The 22,305-nt window shown below is 37.9% G+C and overlaps 1 protein-coding gene across 1 annotated transcript in view; it reads right to left on the bottom strand.

Annotated features, from left to right (window-relative positions):
- The window catches only part of ASXL3 (ASXL transcriptional regulator 3), a 158,126-nt gene that overhangs the window by 113,839 nt on the left and 21,982 nt on the right, over positions 1–22,305 (bottom strand). Inside the window, 2 exon segments of the mRNA XM_032467213.1 lie at positions 3,980–3,982; positions 13,451–13,533. Of these exon segments, the coding sequence (XP_032323104.1) occupies positions 3,980–3,982; positions 13,451–13,533 (86 nt within the window).

The raw sequence follows: 22,305 nt of genomic DNA, 5'->3' as shown, positions 1-22,305 counted from the left end.
TAGTTGTTCCCGGATAACTAGCTTTTCCTACAGCTAAGACTCCCACATTTTAGCTGGGAACATGCATTCTGCAATAGACTACGTTCTCCAGCTTCCCATTCAGCTAAGTGCAACTGTGTCCCTGGCCAATAGGACATGAGAAAAACAGATCAACGTTTAGACCATGTCTACACTCAATGTTTAGACCATGTCTACAAAGGAACCGTGTGTGCCCTTTCTGCCTCCTGCTGCTTAGAACATGGATTTGATGGCAAGTCATGTTGGACCACAGGGATGAGGATAAAATCCTAAGGATAACAGAACAACAAAAGGACCCTGGGCGGGGTATATAGCTCAGTGGTAGAGCACGTGCTTAGCATGCACAGGGTCCTAGGCTCAAACCCCATGCCTGCATTAAAAATAAGTGAATGAATAAATAAACCTAATTATCCCCACCCACCAAAAAAAAAAAGATAAAATGGTAAGGAAATAAATAAAGAAATTATAATAAAAGACAAAAGGACCCTGGCCCCTTGGATATCCTGATATAACAAAACTACCTCATCATTCCTGGGACTCCCTGCCTTCAGACTATGCCAGAAATGGACTTTTATTTGATTTAATCACATATTTTGGGACCCATTCAAATCTACACACTAGCTTATATAAACAGCTATGCTATAAAGTAAACACAAATTACAAGTATTTTCTTAGATCTCAATTCTCAAAAACAATCTGAAAAATATTTACACTAATTGCAAAGGGTTTATTATAATCAGCAATACACAATTTTTATAGGCTTTCAAATCTATTTTTAAATTTTAATCTATATGACAATCCTAAGAGTAGAAAGGTCAGAGATCAATGTTATCGTATTATAAGAAAATAATAAAACAACGGATCATGAACTCATTACAAAAAGGCTTTGACAACTTTAAATTGTACTGGGTTTAATTTCATTTAATCTATAAATTAATCATTACCTATATTTCATACTGTATTGATATACCAAATTTATAAAGAAAAGTTAAATGAGTTATTAATGCCAGAAAAAAGAATCAATAAATAAAAACTAGATTTTTGCTGTAAAGTTCACAGTAGTTGACAGTGTTTTCATTTACCCACTGGACTTCTCAGGCCACTCAATTTTATTGTGACTGCATTTAAATATTGCTCTCCACTTTATTTTTTATAGAAAACAGAGGAAAATTTAATAAGTAAACATAAATATATTATCACAGTGTGAATGAAGAAACAGAGAAGGCTGCAGAAATCCAAGGGAAAATCTGAAAAGAGAAAGTGAGGGCTGGTTGGCCTGTTTGCATCAAATTGTCTGCAGGCAAACCTACTCGCCCTTGCTTCACATATTCCTCACATTATAGGCATTCCAAAGAACAACTGCAATGAGCATATTCAATGAAATGATCTAAGGCAAGGGTCCTACCGAGCTCACTCGTTCTCTACAATAGGCAGCCACAGCCCTTTCCCTCGTTCTTCTCACAGCCCTACCTTTGGGTGAGGTCTTGATGGCAACCAAAAGCCAATGGGCCAGAATCAGAATACTAGATCATCATTTGAAGTGTAAATCACAGTACAATTTCTCCTGCACCTCTAACTTCTGTCAAAAGTGTTAGAAATGTGTATTGTTGGAGGCAAATAAAATCAGGTAATAGAGGGTGACTGGGTCAGTGGAAACCCATCACTTCAGGAAAATCAACTGAAAGACATGTCCCTTCTGATAGTACCTTGGAATAGAAGATGTTCCCCTTCTCCATCCCCTTCCCCTTCTCCTCTTTTCTTTTCTCTTCTCCTTCTCCTCCTCCTTCTTCCTTCTTCCTCCTTCTTCTTCTTCATCTTCTTTCTTCTTCCTCTTCTTCCTTCTCCTTCTTCTTCTTTTTCCTTTTTCTTTTTTACGGTGTCCTTCACTAACTACTGTGCTTTTACACATTCTTCTCAAATTCTGATATGATGAACCTCTTCTACGTTTACAGATCACTCACTTACTAGTTCTATCACAGTGGACAGCTCATCAACTCTAAGCCTTAGTTTAGTGCTTTGTAAAACAAAAGTTCAAGACTATATGACCTGCAAAGTCCTTAGAAGAAATAAAATGTTATAGTTCTGATTTAAACTTCACCCCTTAGACTGATTCCTCGTGTAGCAGAGGCTGCTCTGAATGCCCTCTCTGTTTTTGAGGAAGCTTGCTTTCCAATAAATTCTCCAAAGCATGGCTACAAATTGGGACAGTGATGATCACAGTAAATGGCCCCTTATGTAAACCAGCCCTGACTTTACCATAGGGCGTAACTCCTCCAATATTAGGCGGTAGGAATTATTCAGTCCATTATTCTCTTACCACAAGAAACACTGCTAATAGAGGCTAGAAGTTCCTTGGGTCACCAGGAGGCTGAAGACTGGGTAAGGGAAAGACTAGATTTAAAGTTCAGATATTTATCTGCTCCTTCTCAAAAGTCTACAGACCCCACCTCACATACCCTCATCACTCTCTATGAGAAAAGAAGGTAAGGGTGTACCACTGTAACTAATATACAAACTGATGTATAAAACTTTGAAAATTAAAAGTTTTAAGTGGCTTGACTACAAAGGATGGTGTCAAAAAACAGTAAATTAAATTCTAATTTTAAAAACGAAGTTAACATTTTCAATATTAAGGACAGATAAAAGAAGTGGGCAGTCGAAAACTGTTCTAAGTAATGTCAAATAGTCTTTTCTGTGTGTCTGATTCAGAGGCTGGAGGTGTAGGGGGATTCCAAAGTGATCTTTGCTAATCCTAAAACTTCAGAATTTAGGATTTGAGCCACTCTCTAGACTATCCCAATAGGAACACCTAGTTCCAACTAATCTTCATGAATGCCATTTTTCTACATCTAGCAATAGTAGGTCACCTTCAATAAATGCCAGTTAAGCCACAAACTGAAAAATAATCATTGTAGAAACTGTTGTATTTCATGAAGACATGTGAGGAATGAAATCATGAATTCGGGCTCTCTGCAGTGGCCTGATGGAGAAAGCACTCTGCCCGGACCTTTCACATCTGTCTTTTGTAAAAATAAGAGATCAAAATAAAAAGGAAAGAGTGGTATTTTCTACCTCCCAGCTGAAATATAATGGACGGATGAGAGGAGGAAGGACGGATGGGTGGTCATGATATAGATTACCAATAACAGTAAAGTGTATCTGACTATTCTCTGCTTAAGAAAATTTCCTACAGAATGCAGTAATGCTAGGAAAAATGAAATAAAATAAAATTCCATTCCTGGAAAAAAACCAAAGAATGTAGTAATGCTGGTTGTGAAACCATACTCGTCTATTTACTTGGCCTCCTTATCTTTCCAGGATGCATCTCTTAAAAGAATGTTAATGGCAGCCTCCTCCACCCTCACCTGAGCCTGGTTTAGGCAATCTCATCTATTTTCATTCAGTTATTTCACAGACACAGTAACTGCCACCCTCTAAACCTGCCTTCCAGATTATCTACATTGTGTTAGCAATTATGCTTTGACAGGTCACAGTTAGCGAGCTCCTCAGAAACAAGTTTCAATCTGTCAGTCCAATATCAACAAGGAAACGGTGAGAGTTCCCCGAGGTCCTTAGTTCTTCCATTACCTGGGGGACGTTTTCCACCCTGACAGCATCACCTTCTAAGACAAACAGTAAGAAATTACACTTCAAGGAAGTCTTGCTGCCATCCAGAAGCCCAAATCTTCACTCAAGATCTTGCTGGGCAAGCCTAACAGTTAAAATTCACCAAAGGCTTTGCATCTTCCTATCTAAGAGTCGTGGGAATGGAATCTTTTTAAACCTTTCAACCCTATTTACAGTTAAGCTATAAATTGAAAGTCTCAATACACCTATCCACAGGCTAGACTTTAATTTCAGTGAGTAATATATATCTATAGACAATCAATAAGTAGCCAGAAAAGTGCAAAGGGGTTGGGGGAGGAGGAGCATTTACTTAATAGAATCATATAACCAAAACTTTCTAAAATCAAAATGTTATGAGGCCTAGGCTACACATACTTTAAAAGGTTAAGTGCAACTCGTCCTGAATCAGACATCAAATCCCAGATTTGTTACTTGCTAGCTGAATGAAATGTCTTGTTACTTAGCCTCATGTGCCTCAGTTTCCCTACCTGTAAAATGGTAAAGGTAATATCATCAACCCACTGTCTTTTAAAGTTTTTAAGAAGATAATTCATGTAAAGCCCTTAGTACTGGGCCAAGAAAATATAAGTTAAATGATTAAGAAATAGGAGGTATTCTTTTAATCATCAAGGGCCTACTCCTTACTTCGCTTGACATATACTATAAAGCATGGGTATCTCGGTACTAGATGAAACAAACTAATGGATACTAAGATGTCACTCCTTATCATGATGAGCTTATATTTGTGATACAAAGATAACACTTCTTGACATGCTGGAATATCATGTATTTTATTAAGAATTCAAGAGAGAATTTAGAAATTCTTATATTTACTTTTTGATTGAAATTAAAAAAAATATTATGTACTAGGCTGAAGACATATTTCACAGAGAAGAGGTTAAAAGACATAATTGAATGACTCAGAGAAGAATGGTCTGGAACTACGCTGCTCAATCTTCAAAAGGAGGAACTTCATTTTATTCATCTACTAATCCAGCAACAGTCCCAACAACATAGCATGTGCTTAATAAATGTTAATGGAATGAAGACAAGCCTTAAAGCTTCAACAAAACCCCAGGATCTCACATAGTGAGCACAAAGAAGACACTTACTAGTGTTTAATTGATTAAATTCATGTTGTGACATCTGCATGTCCACAGCTTGTTTTCATTTCTCTGATGTCCCCTAATCTGACTACTAAAAGCACCTGGCAATGCTCTGTACTCACAGACCTGAGTACTGTGAACCTGGCCAGAAGATGGTTATCAACACACTGATGAGAGCAGAGCTGAAATGTAAGCCTTGCACAGCACCTAAAATGGGACTTAACTTCTCAAAATGTGAACAGAAATCATCTGAATTTCAGACAGAATTCCAGTCCACAGTTATACATTTGATTTTGCATAGGCACCTCAGGAGGTGCAGGAGAAACAGCCTTCAGTTGTCCTGAAAGAACTAGGACTTATTCTTAGGAATTATGCACTGTAGCTTTTAGAAAACCTGGCTTAACAAAATGTCATAATTTTTATTCCTCTGAAAACAAGTCAACTATAAAAAGCAGCCCCCATGTCAGCATATCAACTGTTTTGCATTTGAATTATGTTGTCGAGTTCAAAACAACGAAGCAAAACTAAAATCATTTAGGCCTGTGGCAATTAAGAGCACACGCAATGCAACGAGGAGATAAGGAAAAAAACATAACCAAGAAAAAAAAATTTAATAAAATCACCCCAGTTAAATGCTTATTCCTCCCCAAAGATTTTCACCTGCTTAGGATACTTAGAAAGACTCACATAAAGTGTAATTTTATATCCATTTCTGCTTCTATTTCTGCACTGAAATATTTATAGAGTGTGCTCGGTATTTCTGGAGTAAATTATACCTAGATCTTGATAAAGCTGAAATCACCTAAATTACCTTTTTTTGTTCAATTATTTGGAAGAATAGAGAAAGAAAGCTTGACAGAATAAGAAGTTGTATTAAGAAATAGCCATTTCATAGCTATAATTGCATACCTTAGTGAATACCGATGCCTTGAGGGTTACAGGCAGTCACCACAGCTACTTTTGCCAAAGGCTTCAAATTAAACCCAAGTCAATTTATGTTGTGTGAATATACACATTATATTTGAACATGAAACGTAAGCCAAGTATTCTATCGGTTTATATGTTAGGAATAACATATGAAAACGCACATTAGAAGTATGTAAAAACAGAAGCACAGTACAGTGTTAAGCATATTGTTATGAATACCTTCCAAGTTGCATCAGATACTCAAAACCCTAGAAAAATTCTATGTTATGCCATGAATTCAAGAAATGTAAAGTTCCAAATTCTGAATCACCGTTGTGAACCAAATTTTTGTGTCCCCCTCAACAAATTCATATGTTGAAGCCCCAGCCCCTAAGTTGGCTGGATAGGAGATGAGATCGCTAAGGAAGTGATTAGGGTTGAAAGCGATCATAAGGATGAAGCCTTGATCTGACAGGAGTAGTGTCCTTATGAGAAGAGACACTTCAGAACTCTGTCTGCCTGTCTGTCTGTCTGTCTCTCTCTCCATGTACATACCCAGGAAAGGCCGTGTGAGGACACAGCATAAAGGTGGGTGTCTGTAAGCCAGGAAGAGAGACCACACCATAAACCTGTCCTGCTGGACCTTGATCTGGAACCTCCAGCCTCTACAACTGTGAGAAAACACACTTCTGTTGTTTAAGCTGCCCAGTGTGTGGTGCTTTGTGATGGCAGCCTGAGCAGACTAACCAATCACTGTTACTATGACTTCAGTCTGGGAACCGGGAGGAGTCCCGTTGCAAATTTCTTACATCAGTGTGAGGCAGTCTACCTGAGAAGTGCTTCCTCCCCATTCAGCAATCCAGTCTTACAGCCTCTTGCGGAACAACGTGGTAACTACCAGAGGTGCAGGCAACATACACACACACACACACACACACACACACAACACAGTTCAAGAATGTCTCGTGGGGCTCTATTTCTACTTTCCAAATTATGAAATTATATAAGGAGGAAATTTCCCAGCAAAAGGCAAGTACAACTGACCCCTGAGCAAGACGAGTGTTAATCCACACATTTGATAGTCGGCCCTCCACGTGTGCGGTTCCTCCACGTCTGCAGATTCAACCAACCGCAGACTGGGTAGCACTGTCGTATTTACTATTAAAAACATTCGTGTATAAGAGGACCCACAAATTTCAAAAATCCAAGTTGTTTAAAGGTCAGCTATAGTCAACTGTGGCTGCAACGTCAGATGCTTGACAATAAAGGCATCAAAGTTGCCCACGTCCTGGTCGATTAGGGTTGAGCTGAGGGGTTGGAAACTGACCTTGTAGGGTAATGTTTCACAGAATTATTTTTTAACTCAGGAAATGCTTTCATAGTAATATATCATCTTATTATCCCCCTGAAGAATTATTTTAATCACTGTATCACTATAAAAGAGTGAATTTAAGTTAAAAAATGTTTAATTATGATAAATTATTTTTAAACAATTAGTGATGTCCAAGTATAAATTATGAATTCTTATTTAATTAGTTTTATACCATTTAAAACAAATTAATTATGTATAAAAAAGCACCTAACACCAACAAACAATATTTTAAATGACATTTTGGGAAGAACCAAAGGTATACAGAAATGATCAGATTAGAAATTCAAGGGGGATGCAGTACAGCTCAGTGGCAGAGCAAGTGCTTAGCATGCACGAGGTCCTGAGTTCAATCCCCAGTATGTTCAGTAAAAACAAAAACAGAAACAGAAACAGAACAGTGTTTTAAAAAAGTTAATAGCTTAGTTTAAAAAAAAATTAAAAATCTCATCTAAATGTAAGGTAAAATGAATACATTCATCATTCACATCATAAACCCTACATTATCAGAATATCATGCATTTATTCAGATACCATGTGGCTAGAAAAAAGGACCAAGCCTGATTCCATCTAATTATAGCCAAACACACAACTGACAATAATTTCTGATTCATAGTTTATTAGGTGCAATGTATTTTGTACCTGGAATATTTTGGATTATCAGTTAAGAAATGCTACTATAAATGGTAGTGTCTGTTTGAGGAAATACAAACAGATCTAAAAAGGGGGAGATCAAGTTTAAAGACAGCAGATAAGAGGATACTGCATTAATCTGGCTTAAAATCATAAGTGTAAAGAATGAGTGGCAAAGTGTAGGGATACAAAGAAAGAAAGGTGTAGTTAGGCAGCAGAACTAAAACTACCCAAGAACCAGCTGGCAGTGGGGAATGGGAGAAAAGAGCTAGGAAGGCCCCTGATTGAGACTTCTAATCTGGGTAATGATGACAAGTAAAATTCAATGTCAACTAAGAGAAATTATTCTAAAGGCTTGCTTGTACACACTTACATACACACATAAATAGATACAGAGTGATCTACAATTCTGTTTAATGACATCACTGTCTCATTCATCACTCTCTAAGCAGCTGACTGTGCACACCATTTACAGAAGGAGAGAATTAGATGTTAGCAAATGGCAAGGATGACGCTGTGAGTTCACACTGTTATTCTAAAACGCCCCAGCGCAAACAAACTTGACCACCATCTCAGTAGGAAAGCAGGGAGGCCGACATGGAGTCTGGAGATAAGAATTGATTTTGCAGTTGAAATTATTTGTGTTTCTTTCTTATCTTTAGACAAAACATTTCAGCAGCGAGAATCATCTCCTATAGTGCTAATTAGAAACGTAAATCTCACCAAGAGAAATGCCAACCAATTTTATGGTTTGTCACTATACACGGTAATGGAATTTTCTGACATTTTTATCCCCCTAGAAAAATGGAACATCTTTAATAAACCACAGCACAAAGTGGAGATCCTAATTTCAGCGTATCATAACAGACTGTAAAACAGAAAACATGACAAACCTTAAGACAAGTAGCTAAAAACAATTTTATCCTAAGAATTACCAGGGAGGAATAAAAGGTTTTCACTGATACCAGGATAATTACAAAATCTTGGGTTGCTAGTTGCATACTCCACATCGCACAAAGACATGTCAATATCCTGAGTAATACTAAGCACAAGGGAGACTGTTTATAAACCTTTTCAAATGTCCCTACTGTGATATGTAACTGTAGGCTGCTGCTCTGTAAATGGTTGATGAAATCTAACATTGATTTTTTTTTTTTAAAGTAAGGCATCTACAGTATTGTAAAGATGTACCTCATAAATACTGCCCTGCCCACAACCCACCAAAGGTTTTTAAAATTGCTTTGTGATTTTTTTGCCTTTATTTTATGACTACCTCATCTCCATTAGAAACCTATTTACCTATTATCAAATAATACGGAAACTATATTACAGTTCATGCTACATTAGTGACAGGTATCTTGTAACAATAATGCTCAGCACGTAAGAAATTATCCCTCACTAATGAATGGCTGTTTCGACGGTTCTGCTCTGCTCTCACTAGGTAAGTGCTCCAAACCTCACTCCTTGACCTTGTTGCCTCCGGATGGGTCGCTAAAACAGAGCGCACATTTCTTTGGAAGCATCACATTAAAAAATGACATGAGCAGAGAAAAACATATCCTCAGGCATCAAAAATCCCCCAGTCTTCTTTGTAAAGGAATGATAACTTTTGAATAAGCAAACCAAAAACAGAAAAACAGAATTAGGACAACCTCAAAAGTCATCCAAAGCAACATGGTAACTGCAGCATCTTCTCTTTTTCTATGAACACATGTTTAATTACCACAGGCATGCCTGTAGTCTACAGTAGCACCCTCTCTCCCTGAGGAAGTGGGGATGTTTAGCCAAGCAGTCCAAACAGGCATATCAAATATCCATCCATAAAAGCTGCAGACTGGAATACGCACATTTCTATCCCATCTACACAAGCAACATGGCGCTTTGATTGATTGTAAGCGTTCCAAACAGCTCTGTCTTATCAATTGTTGACAACTCATAAACACAAAGTAACAGAAGCCTGGAAATACTCAGAATCCAAAAAGCAAGTGCAGTAATAGATGGACCAGAATAAAATTATATTGAGAAAAATCTTCTGTTACTACATAGAAGGGAATTAAAACTTACCAAACATATTTTCATTTAAAAAAATTCTAGGAAATCATGCATGATCATATTGTTAATTTTTTTCCAACAAAAACCATATGTCCTTCTGATAATTTATTATATCCATACACCGGTTTTTAAACCACATAGAGAGTACTTCTTTCAGTCTGGCTTTTTCAAATAGAGTTTAATCATATATTATACATTTCATCAATAACTTGAAGAAGACACACAGAACATGATAAAAAAAAAGTTATTCTCTTTATATCCTGTCTACATGAAAATTATGCAATTTAAAGTGTCACCTGAAAAGAGGAAAGGTACCATAAAATGTCAAGAATTTCACTGCAGTCAAATAGATTGCCAATATCACATATCACACATTCAAATACTCATATCAGCTTTGCCAAAATTATTGGGGGTTTTTTTTATTGCAAGTTACAAGTTTAACCCAGAGGCACCTACAGCGTTTAAAAACAGGCAACAGCACCATAACCTTATTTGTTCACAGCTAATTTGCCAGAGACTATTGGCATGCATATATTTAATGGAATTCCCACAAAACTGGTAGATTCCTTCTGATTAAAACAAATAATTAAATAGGATGAAAAATACAACTTGAAATGTTAAAAAGAAAATTCTAACTCTGAATGCAAACCAAAGTCATCACTAAGGACCAGCAAATTAACACCTTGAGGAAGATTATTTACTTAACAAATATTTACTGAGTACCTTCTGAGTGGCAGGAGCATTGGGTGCCTTGCCCTTAAAGAGCTCACAGACCAGCGGGAAGACAAACAAGGACAAATTTACAGTACGGTGAGGTCAGTGCTACAGGAGACCCACCTGGCACACAGAATGAGGGACCATCTCCCCACCCTGGACTTGATACAAATGGCATCGGAGAGATGACAAGAAAGACCCAATCTTCTCTTTTCTGGAAATGCTAGGTACAGTGGTGGATTGTCTGTGGGAGGACCACTAACACGACCTCTCTTTCACAAAGACCACTAGAAGGTTATGGCCACATTAGTAACTTTCACAGTCATGTCCCTGCATTTATGCATATCACAAGCCTGCAATTCTTAAAAAAACATCATTAATAAATACCTAGAAATGAAATAGCTATGTTTGACCTTACGATGATGGAATTTCTAAATGTCACTTTACTTAAGAAAAATAGAGTTTTACTTCATTTACTCAGCTATAATAAATACTTGGAAACTATTTAAGAATTTGGAAGGGAGCAAAATAGTACATTCAGTAGGAAAAATAAATGTCAGAATCTGCTCCCTAAAGCAATATACACAGCATGTAGGAAAGCTGAAACTCACTCAAGATCTACACACGACTTCTATTTTAGAGATGACGCTAATAAGCAAACAAGACAACAAGGGAGAGTGGTCACAGATATACCAGCCTTAAGTAACTGCCACAACTGACAAGGGGGAGGATTCAAATAAACAGAGAGAAACGAGAGGATGAAACACGGAGTCTGACGCCCTTGGAACAGAGCAGACTTCACAGAATAGCACTTAGAACTACGATCTCTTTCTTTGTTTGTTCTCTTTCCTATTTAGCTTGTGAATTCCTTGCAGGTACTTTCAATAGAACTACACAGGTCCATCAGCACTTGTAACAAGAAACATTTTTTTTTTAATTATTCACAAGACGACAGAATAAGGGGGGAGGGAAGTGAAGAGAGGGTTGTATTTAGAGGAATAGGTTATGTTTTCCATTTCAGTGGTCTTACCCTTTTAAAGAAGCTGTTTTCTGTTTTGTTTGTTAACATGTACTTAAAGCCCTTTAAACATACCACTCTGGGAAGACGAGCATCTTGAAAAACTTTGAAAAAAATGCTGTTACAATAACAAGTGTAATTAAAATGCTGTTCAAGGCCATGGTACAGGAATTTTATATCTCGAGGTACTTAACAACTGATAGTAGCCTACTCACTCCTGGGGAGAAGAATATCTAACGAACAAATTTCAAATGTCGGCTTATAGGAGATGCTTTTTATGTCTGCACTGGCAGATTCCTGTGGCTCAGAGCCCACAGTAGAAAGGAGTTGATATCCTTAGATTCTTACCCCCTCTTGTCTTTTGGTTGTAGCACAAACATCTTCAGTGCTTTCTAAATGGCATAAATATTTTCAGGGTTTCTGACAGGCAGCGAGGAGAAAATTAATTTCCAGTTGTCCCCGTGAGATGCCTCACACTGACATCTGGTTTAGAAGAACAGGCTCCCCCCCAGTAGAGCCGTTAGGTTCTGTCAGTGACTTCCCTCCCCACTGTTTGCGGGGGAACAATGATTGCAAACACTGTAGTTACAGTAGCCTGGGCTCTTTTTTCCGAACAGGCAGAGAAGGCCTCCAAGATAGAGATGAAAAATTGCGCCTAGGTGTCCTAGGTGTCCCCACTAAATCGTGATGTTTGTGGATCAAACGTGCAAAAGGTGCATGTTAAACAACTAGAAGCTGACGTGACTCACACGGAACAGCACCAGGAGTTGCAGGTTACACCGATGTTTTAGGGAAAGTTGGCCTTGGGAGGACATTCATTTCTTGCAGCAGGTTCTATCCTAGTATCGCATGGGAAGGCAGCTCAGCAGATTTAGTTTCCATCAAGCTGAGACCACTGTCTTCTCAACGGCTTTTAGGTAGACAACGTCATACAATTAAAAAAATTCACCCAATGGGACATGGATGATTAAATACTCGGCTCTATGGTTATTTTATCCTGTAACAAACTGCTTTTTTTTTTTTTCTCCTTGAGTAATAACATTTATATGGCCCTAAATGTCTGGATAAAGCCCAAACTGCAGAATTCATAACTAAATAAAATAAAAAGGACCATCATGGGTAAACAAAATGTAGTCTATCCATACAATGGAGTGTTATCTGGCAACACAAAGGCCCGAAGTACTAATTCATGCTACAACATGGACGGACTTTGAAAACCTTCTGCTGAATGAAACAAGCCAGTCACGAAAGGCTGCATATTGTATGATTCCATTTATGTGAAAGGTCCAGAATAGGCAAACCCATGGACATAAAAAGTATATTAGTGGTTGACAGGGGGCTGCCAGGAATAGGGAATAGGGGGTGACTGTTAGTGGGTTCCATCTTAGGGTGATGAAAATGTTCTAAAATTAGATAGTGGTGATGATTGCAAAACTTTGTGAATATACAGAAAACCACTGAATTGTATATCTTAAAAGGGTGAGTTTTAGGGTTCCTGACTATTTCAATGAAATCGTTATTTTTTTTTAAGGCTCAATAGTTGAATGATGCTCCAAGCAGAATAATTCTAAATATAAGAGGACTAAATTTTCAACCACGTTTGTTGGAACTTTGAATTTTATCAGAGTGAGCTCATCTTTCTATCCTGGGATTTAAATACTAAGCTTGTAAAAATGTTTCTCTTTCACTACTCACTTTCAGAGACAAAATCTCCTCTTACAAGAAAGAAGAAGAAGAGTAATTCCAATTAGGGGCTAATTCATTCAATGCTGCTCTTTATTAATGAAGTAGATTCTATACCAATCTGTCTAATGCAATTTATTATGCAAACAGGTAGTTCCAAGGAGATCTTGGGTCACCCAAATATTTGGCATTCAAAAAAGAATTTGTATTTAGTTACTTAATTCACAGTCAACTACATCAAAATCTAGATATACCTATTGCTTTGCAATTAGCTGCAATTATTAATCAATGAAAACAGAAAATGTTGCAAATATGAATACTGACCTTGTTTCTTTTAACCCTTCTTTCTGAATGACTTCCAATATCTGCTTTGCTGTCATTGGTGAGTTGGGGTGTTTTTCTAGTGCCTAAAAAATAAAAATAAACATAAGATTTCGAGATTACTGCATGGAAGCATACAAAACGAAAATGTGTGTGAATCATGCAATGTCTTCTTAAAATTTTAAAAGGGAAGGGGTCATTATGCCAAAATTAGGTCCCATCACACAGATCATGTGTCCAAAGTGAGAATGTACTATTTTCTGGACATTTATGGCAAATTCGGCAACATATAGGGGTCATTCTGCAAAAAGATGTCACAAAGGCATACACACCAAAAAAAGAAATGTGAAATCTAGAAACACCAAGTTAACAAGTGCACATAATTTCCTTTATCAAGAATTGCTAATATTTTATTTTTAAAGTCATGTTTTCAGGCTGTTAAAATGTTTGCTAAATTTCCAGGACCTTGGAAACATGAGCCTGAATACTATCAGTAACAGAGAACAAAGTGCTGGTCAGAAATAACCTCCCTGGATTCATATTTTGATCAACTTCTTTTGTATTAAAAAAAAAATCCTTAATGGCCAAAATGGGAAAAAAAGCATACAGAAACCCAAGTATCTCTCTACAGTGTGTTTTCCAGTTCAGCTCAGTTTCCTTTGTTTTGCCTTTTCCAATTCATTTCAAGTAAACCCCTTCCTCTTCCCACGCAGCCCGTCTCAGTTTTATCAACTGAGTCCTATTTTCTTTCTCTCCCCTTCTGTCCTACTTATTTGTGAGTGGAAGGGAGTTTTTTTTTTTTAAACAAAGCATGGGGGATACATGGGACCTAGTTAATTATTTCCACAGGCTTTTTAGACAGTCAGCCCTGGAAATCAAGCTCCTTTATTCATCCAGGGACTTTAGAACGTCATGAAAGCAGTGAACAACAGTGCCCACGCTGCTCACCAACAGGGTCGGTAGGGACCCCCTCACCTTGGGTACAAGAAACAAGTCTACACGCATCTTCACAATGACCTTCTCCAAGAGTAGCTGGCACCTACGGACATTTTCTGTATGGGAGCTTTTGCATGAGTCACGGCCCCAGGTAACAATGATTCTAGAGCTCTATTTTATGATTATTCACCAGAATGATGATAATTATTAAGAATTAACAGGGTCACCCTGAAACTTAAAAATTGAAAAGGTTTCCAAATATATTCAAAAATAGCTCTGTGATCTCTTCTCCTACCAATGGCTAAATTTCAGCTGGGTCACTAGCAAAGCTTCTGCTCATCCCAGTTGCCCAGTGAGTTACATGCAGCCTGCCCACCTCACCACCAGGGCCCCTTCCCTGTTCTCCCCTTTCTAATTCCCAGGACATGTTCTTGTCCTTCCCACTCTGGACTAGTCCCTTAGTTGCAGTTGGTCAATTCTTTAAAGAACACAGAAATATGAGCTACACTGGAAAGAGGGCATAGCAACGAGTCTGTCAACGGGAAAGAAGGAAAACTCCTCACTGGGGAGGCTACTGGAGAGCTGAACTGAAAACTGTGGGGGGGTGCTGGGGCAAGAAACATAGGCATAGCTGTACAGGGAAGAGGACTAAAGCATAAAAATACTGGCTTCAAAAAAGGCAAGAAGGAAACTGCAAAATAGAGCTGAAAAGGGGGAAAGATCACATCACAAGGAAAGGTGGGAAAGATACAGACATGAAAACAAAAAAGCTGACAATTTTTAGAATAAGAAGAACTGTAAGTAGAACCGTGCATACTTATGAATTACTGAAAGGAGATGCCGTGCTCTAGATACAGGGCGGGCATCACCCCAAATGACAGGCAATGCTGGGGACACTAATGTCTCTCACAGAAGACAAGGGCAGAAGGTCAGCAGACACAGACACACACAAGTAAGTGAGCAAGGAAGAGGGAGACTGGCGGGGAGAGGCACGGGATGGCACAAAGAGGGGGACAGCGGAGAAAGGAGAAGGAGGAAAATTGAGCTGAACTGGGAAGGTCCAAAAGGCCAAATGATTCAGTCTAGAAAGGGCCAAAGAGGAAACTCCAGTGTACTGGGTGACGTTTTAATGGAAAGTTGGGTGCACTTGAAAGCGGGGTTACTCACTGTGGAGGACTCCCTGTTTCTCTTCCTGAGTACAGGCCCCTCAGCACACCTGGGCAGCTCCTCCCAGCAATTGAGAGAATTTGGATAGCCCTGTCCCCTTCTCTATGACATCACATCCTACTCTACAAAGGAAGTAAAAGTGCCAAGAATTACATCACGAAGTGGATGAGAGGCAGGAAGGAAACGATGAAGCCACACAAAATACCAGAAGCCACCCTCAGTTCTTGCAAGACAGAGAAAGGAGACAGAGAAGGAGAGCTTCCTGGATGTGAACGAGCTTTACTGAACTGGCTGTATGGACATTTAGAGAACAAAGGAAAGAGAGAAATTACTTTCATGTAACAAAACAGTGATGGCAACAAAATAACGTGACACATGGCAGAGACATGAACCAGACCCGCAGGCAGCCACACTCAAACCCAACAGTGGGAAGAAGCCACAGTCCGGGCGGAACCGCAGCCCCAGATATTAGACTGAGTAACTGCTCGCTGCCCCGACATCCAGACGTCCCCCATACGTCCTGCAAAATTATACTCTTGGATTATCGTTCATGGCATTTTCAAATATGCCTGGCATTTGAATACGTCTTCATGGTTACATCACACTTATTTTGAATTTAACATGTTCCTCCAATTGTTTTCCACTTTGTACCTACCTCTTTAGAAACAGAGGTCAAGGACGCAATAGAGCAGGGAAGGGAGTGGGACTATTCACAATTTTTAAGATTACAGATCATAATAAGATTTTTCTAGAAAGAGGGACAATAAATATTTCAGATAATCAAAACAGGCTTGGGCCATAATGATCCAATTGTGACAAAACAGGAAATCCAATTTTAAAGTTTGCCTTGGATAATTATTATTTAAGATAACCTTGTTTTCTGATAGTAAAAACTGAAAAAAAATACACACTCATGCTTATATTATAACGAAATGCACCCATAAGCTTACAACCAAAAATATTAACCACTGCTAGTATCTGTGTTTTCCTTCTAGTTTTTTCTAGTCATACATACTTTTTAAATATAACTATAATTATGTAAAGTACATGTGCACCTTGTTAGCTATCTTACTTTTTCTTCATGTAAATTTTTCAAACTGGGCACCATAATTAACACTTAAATGAGGATAGTTTTAAAAATTCAATTAATAAAAGTTAATTTCCAAAGAATATACTGAATGTAACGTTCTTAAGAGTATTACTGAGTCAAAGGATGTCAGCTTTATCATGTCTCTTAATACACTGCCAACTATTTCCAGAAATATTTTAAAAATTTATACTCTTATCAAGCAGAATTGAATCTGCCTCTCTCTCCACAATTTTGTTGGTATTAAACATTATCTTTTTAGTAATATTTACCAACTTAATAGGTCAAATAAGTGGTAATTCACTGTTACTTTAATTATACTTCTGCAAATACTAATGAGAACAAAGAAAAATTTTTTTCAAGTGAATATCTTATGGGGTATGACATGGGATATTTCTGCTTTTCTTATTAAAGAAAAAAGCTATTTATATAGTAAGAATAATATTCATTCTTTTGCATATTAATAATAAGATATTTATTCCTTTTGTTGCTTATTTTTTAGATATTTAGGGAGATACGCAAAATTTTCTATTTTCACATAAACAACTCCATCAGACTTTTCCATTGGGAAAAGCCTACAAATATTTCTTGCAAGTCTTTTATGTTTGCATTTTTTTAGTTCATCTTGCACCAAGGTGAAGCACTAAATGAAGCCCTCACTGCCTATTAACAGAAGTCAGATTCCCCAACATAATCTGTCTCATAAGCCAGCTGAGGCTAGCGAGGCATTCTCAACCCTATACTAACATTAGGGCAATGAAAATTCTTTTTGATATGAAACCAACATATAAATGTGGGAAATCAATATCTAAAATGCACAAAAGCAGAGCTGCCATTCAAGGTGGAGATGAGAGTGCTCAGAACCCCCATACCTACTCCCCCCAGTGGCTAAGGGCACTTCTGGGAAGTTTCAGGGTCTCTGAAATAAACTGCAAACTGCTGTCCTTGGGGCTCATCCAGGAGTCCTGCCATGTTCCCCTGATCTTTCAATCAATTCCTGGGCCAGCATTACCCTGTTTAAACAGCTGTAATATCACAACACTCTTCACTGTCTGGGTAGGACATCACTCTCATTATTCTTTCTTAAATTTTTCATTATTCACCTTTTTATATTTCCAGATGAAATTTAGACTGGAATTAAATGAGACATCTAATTACATTTTTAAGAAATGTACACACATTGTTCCATATGTTTAAGCTTTATTTTATAAACTGTAATAAGCTTTTTACTAAGTGGTTTATATTTTTGGTTGCAACTGTGAATACACTTTTTCATGTAATATTCTCACACTTTACTTCTAATACATACAAAAGCCACTGAACTGTGATAATTATTATCTATATGAACAGCTAATTGAATTCTTAATAGTTCTAATAATACAGAAGCACAGAACCATGTTTTCTATAAATACTATGAATTGTGTCTCCGTCCAATAGCTCTGTTTTCTTTTTTCTACACTATTTGCTTTGGATAAAAAGTGATCTTTTCTAGTCCTTTTCAAAAACTTTTTGCTGAAAACTGAGCTGCTTTATAATTTATTTCCTCAAAAACAGGCCCTTAAAACTGCTATTTTCCTAAGAATATCCATAGCTAGAATTATTAGAGCTTGCACTGCCAAGAGAAGGCTGTAATTAGAAACCACTGGCCAGATATTACTGTCCCTTCTATACAAATCAGAGTCGGTCACAGTGTTCAATCTTTACATAAAATGTCCTTTCTTTCTTTGTAAAACAAACTGTTCTCCTGTGTGAGAGCTGTACTTGTGATTCCACTTGATTCTCCCTCTCTGAAAGTTGGTTCTTATACACTCTCATGCTTCTGCCTCATGCAATAAGTCCTTTCAATTCTCAGCTACCTTCTTCAGCATGGCTACTCCCAACAGGTTTCCAATTCAGCACTGCTCTCCAAAAAGGGGGGCCTCCATGGCTAAGGACACAAAGCATACACATAATCAGCAGCCTTCCCAGCAATGGATTCCTTTGTATTTTTTCCGAGGATGTGAACACATGTGCAGAATTGGCAAACACACTGCTGGATGTCACCTTCTTTACTGATGAAACTAACTATATCAACATCCATCTCAAAGACACTTAGATTCATGCAACTCTGAGGCAAGACAGACTCTCGTCCCAGAAACCTCCTCCCCCAGACTTCCACATGCCCCAGTGGGAGGAGAAAAAACCTGCAAAAAAGGAGAGCAATAAAGGTAAGAGAAGGAAAGATATGTTTGCCAAATCACTGAGGACACAGGCCCCATTAAGAATGTATTTCTCTGTTTCAGGCTCGCTCTTCCAGCACTTTTCTGGTTCAGGAATGCCATGTCTCAAACATTATAAAGCTCACTCAAGATTTCCTTGGTGTCTGTCAAACAAAAAAGTCATTTCAAGTATCCCTAAGACAAACACATTAGACCAGTGTGCATTTAATGGTTAAAGTTTTGGTCCTTCAGGCCCTGAAGAAAATTTTCTGAGCTTACTCATTTAATTGCAAAATAAAACGATTTCCACAATTCAAAATCACGTCAATGATACATGTTTAGATTTGTGGAATCCTAAATGAATAACAAACACTAGGCCCTAAAACAAACGAGAAACAAACACCAGGCATTAAAGTGTCTTCCCTTAATCCAAACTGGCAGCTCGCTAAAATGTTTAGCTATTTAAGATCTCACGTATTAAGTAAATGACTTGAGGCTTATAAAATTTATAAACCATTATTCAGCTCTCTATAATTAGAGTGTTTACATACAACATATATTATTTCATTTGCTTACATACAACATATATACATATATATATGTCTTTTTAATTTGACTCTTACAACAGCTCAGTGAGGTGCACAGAAGAGGCAGGATTAACTTCCTCTGAAATGCATGAAGTTGAAGTAATTGGTCCAAGGTCATAAAGCCACTAAGTAGAAAGACAGGACTTGTATACATGATGATATTGATGATGACAATATTTAAATACAATGAAAGCCACTGATACTTACTGGACAACTCTTCCATGCTAAGTCTCCAGAGGTTTTACTTGTATTACAACAGACACCTGGACTCATATATTTAATATTCCCTATTTCCATCGTTCTTGAGAAACCTCAAAGGTCCTTGTCATTTTGATGAAATCTGAATTTGAACTGCTGCAAGGATTCAGATAAGGAAATAAATCACATAAAAGGTGATGGCGCCTTGCCCACTGCCCAATATCTGCACCTCAGTTAGGTTGTTCTCTGCTCCTCACATATGTGGTTACTAATTAAGGGTTCAAAGATGATACTTAGAATTGTTCTATTCTACTCTCATGCATGCATTTTATAGGGAAATTATATGCTGTAGTGGTATTTGTGAATGTGTGACTTAAAAGATGCGGAGATTTTGTTACAATAGCCTTGAGCATCAGGCCTACTTCACCCAGAAGGAAGGCACCTTCAAGAAGATAAAATGCCCCCAAGGCCTGGCAGTCAGGAAGTGATGGGCCTGGCCAACACTGTAGCTTGCTCCTTCTACTAAATTACATTGCCTCTCATCACGAGCACAGGGGTTTTACAGAAGACACTGAGGGCCTACAGTCAAGGTACTACATGCAGTATCTACCTCACAATCCCCACTTCAGCCATCTCAGACCTAACAACAATCAGATACTTCCTTGAACTCTCGGATAACAGTTCAGACTGTACTTTCGCTTGGTAGCACCTGTCAAACAGTCATTAATTAGCATTCTCTGTTTAATGATCCTCTGCCTGGTACAGTGCAAGCCTCATGAGATCGAGGACCTCGGTCCTCATTCACGTTTATATTGCCAGGTTATAGCACCACTTGGTAGGCTTCGATAAAGATGAAGCCCAAGTTAATGCTGAGTTGCCGTATATTAGGAATTTTTATAGAATAATAAAGAAGATTATGAGCTTTGGAGTCAGATGACCCAGGAAGCCCTACTCATTAGCTGTCTGATCTTAGATAACATATTTCACCTCCCGGACTCTCAGTTTCTTCATTTCCTCATTTATAAAAATGTTGTGAGGACTCACTGAGACAGTGAGAGTAAAGCACTTATAATTTCAGCATGCCGAATGACTGCCCATAGCAGTACGTGCCAATAAACACTGGCTAATACTACTGGCTGGGTAGGAGTGCTCCCTTTGAGTACAGACTGGAAACATAATCTTTTCAACACAAAGAAGAGAGCTATAAAAAAGTGATGGACATTACATGTGGTCTCTCTCTGAGAATTCCTGTGTAAACTGCATGAGGGTTCTACAAATTAGGTTAGACACATATAGCCACCCCTCGTCGCCCGATCATGGCCAAATTTATTCCACTGTGGCTTCAGACATAAACCTGCACCGTGCGGTGCCTGGTTTCATTACCCCCCTGAGTCTCTCTCTCTGTGTTTAGCAAGAGGGATTATATGACACAGCACTCTTAGACACTGCACTGTTACCCAGGAAGAAAAGCATCCTGCGGGGACAAATTATCCTGTTATGCTTGTGTTACAAATCAAGTAAAAATAGAGAAGATCAGCAGAAACAACTTACTTCCAACAATGTCTGCTTAAAGACAAACTTTTGAGCAACTGTGACATATGGCATCATAGAATATCCATCAGAAGGAAATTCTGTCTTACAGTCAAGTTATTTTGGTTGTCCAGCTTCATAAAACCTGAGCACAGCTGAGAGTCAAGAAATGGCTTTCTGAGGCCCAGAACAGTTCAGAGTGATCACTATCTGAATGTGCAGATACAATTCTGTGCAACTGAGAGGTGACTTCTGATTTCCTGTGGGATTTTGGTGACCTTGTTCTACCTCAGTAAGTTTCTAATCTTTACAAATGGTTGACATTCCTTTTATACACAGAAAGAAAACAAAGTGAGAGACAACCAGAATTTCTACGTTCTAAAAAAGGTAAAAGAGAAATGTTAATTAATAATTATTTAAATGATGATGTATGTGAAACCTGTTTTTAAAGTCCAACATCTCTTTAATGAAAAAGAAATGTTACAGAAATTCACAGATAGTCTATTCAGAACCTACTAATTATTAAAACGTTTCTTTTGTGCATCAAATAAAAAAAATCTGCTTTCCTATTACTTCTACTACTACATAGACCTAGTTTTTGCCTTTGAACGTGACAAACATTTAATATTAATGTACAAGCACTTTCCTACCATAAAAACTTAAAGTAAGGTAATTGTGTTATAAAGTGGGGTCCAAAAATTTATCCCGTGATATACTGCCACCTGTTTGAAAACACCGTTAGGCGCCCACCCTCCCTTTCAACCCAGGCTAATGGATCCTCAGTTTCTTCCATCAATCCTAACAGAAAACATCTTACAGACACTGCCTCCCAATCACCCTTCTTTGAATATTCTAGGGTTTGCCAATGTCACTTGTAAAACACAACATCTTTAAGAACTATATCAATTGAAATAAATCACCTAAATACCATTGATAAATATTCTAAATGTAGTCTGACTGAAACGTAACATGTATAGTAAAACCACTATTTCGCTTTTTCTAACTCGTATAATACATTACTGTGACCTAATACAGTGCTGGCTCTCTTTCAGCAGTCCTCACACTGTCAATCAACTAAAACTTCCAGATCTTTCAGCATTTGCTTCTGACACCACATGCATAATTCTGCGGTGTATTTTCCAAACTTGGCTGGAC

Source organism: Camelus ferus, chromosome 24, assembly GCF_009834535.1.
Source record: "Camelus ferus isolate YT-003-E chromosome 24, BCGSAC_Cfer_1.0, whole genome shotgun sequence".
NCBI lineage: Eukaryota > Metazoa > Chordata > Mammalia > Artiodactyla > Camelidae > Camelus > Camelus ferus.
The sequence above is the reverse complement of the archived record's forward strand: the minus strand, read 5'-3'. Positions and strand labels throughout refer to the sequence as shown.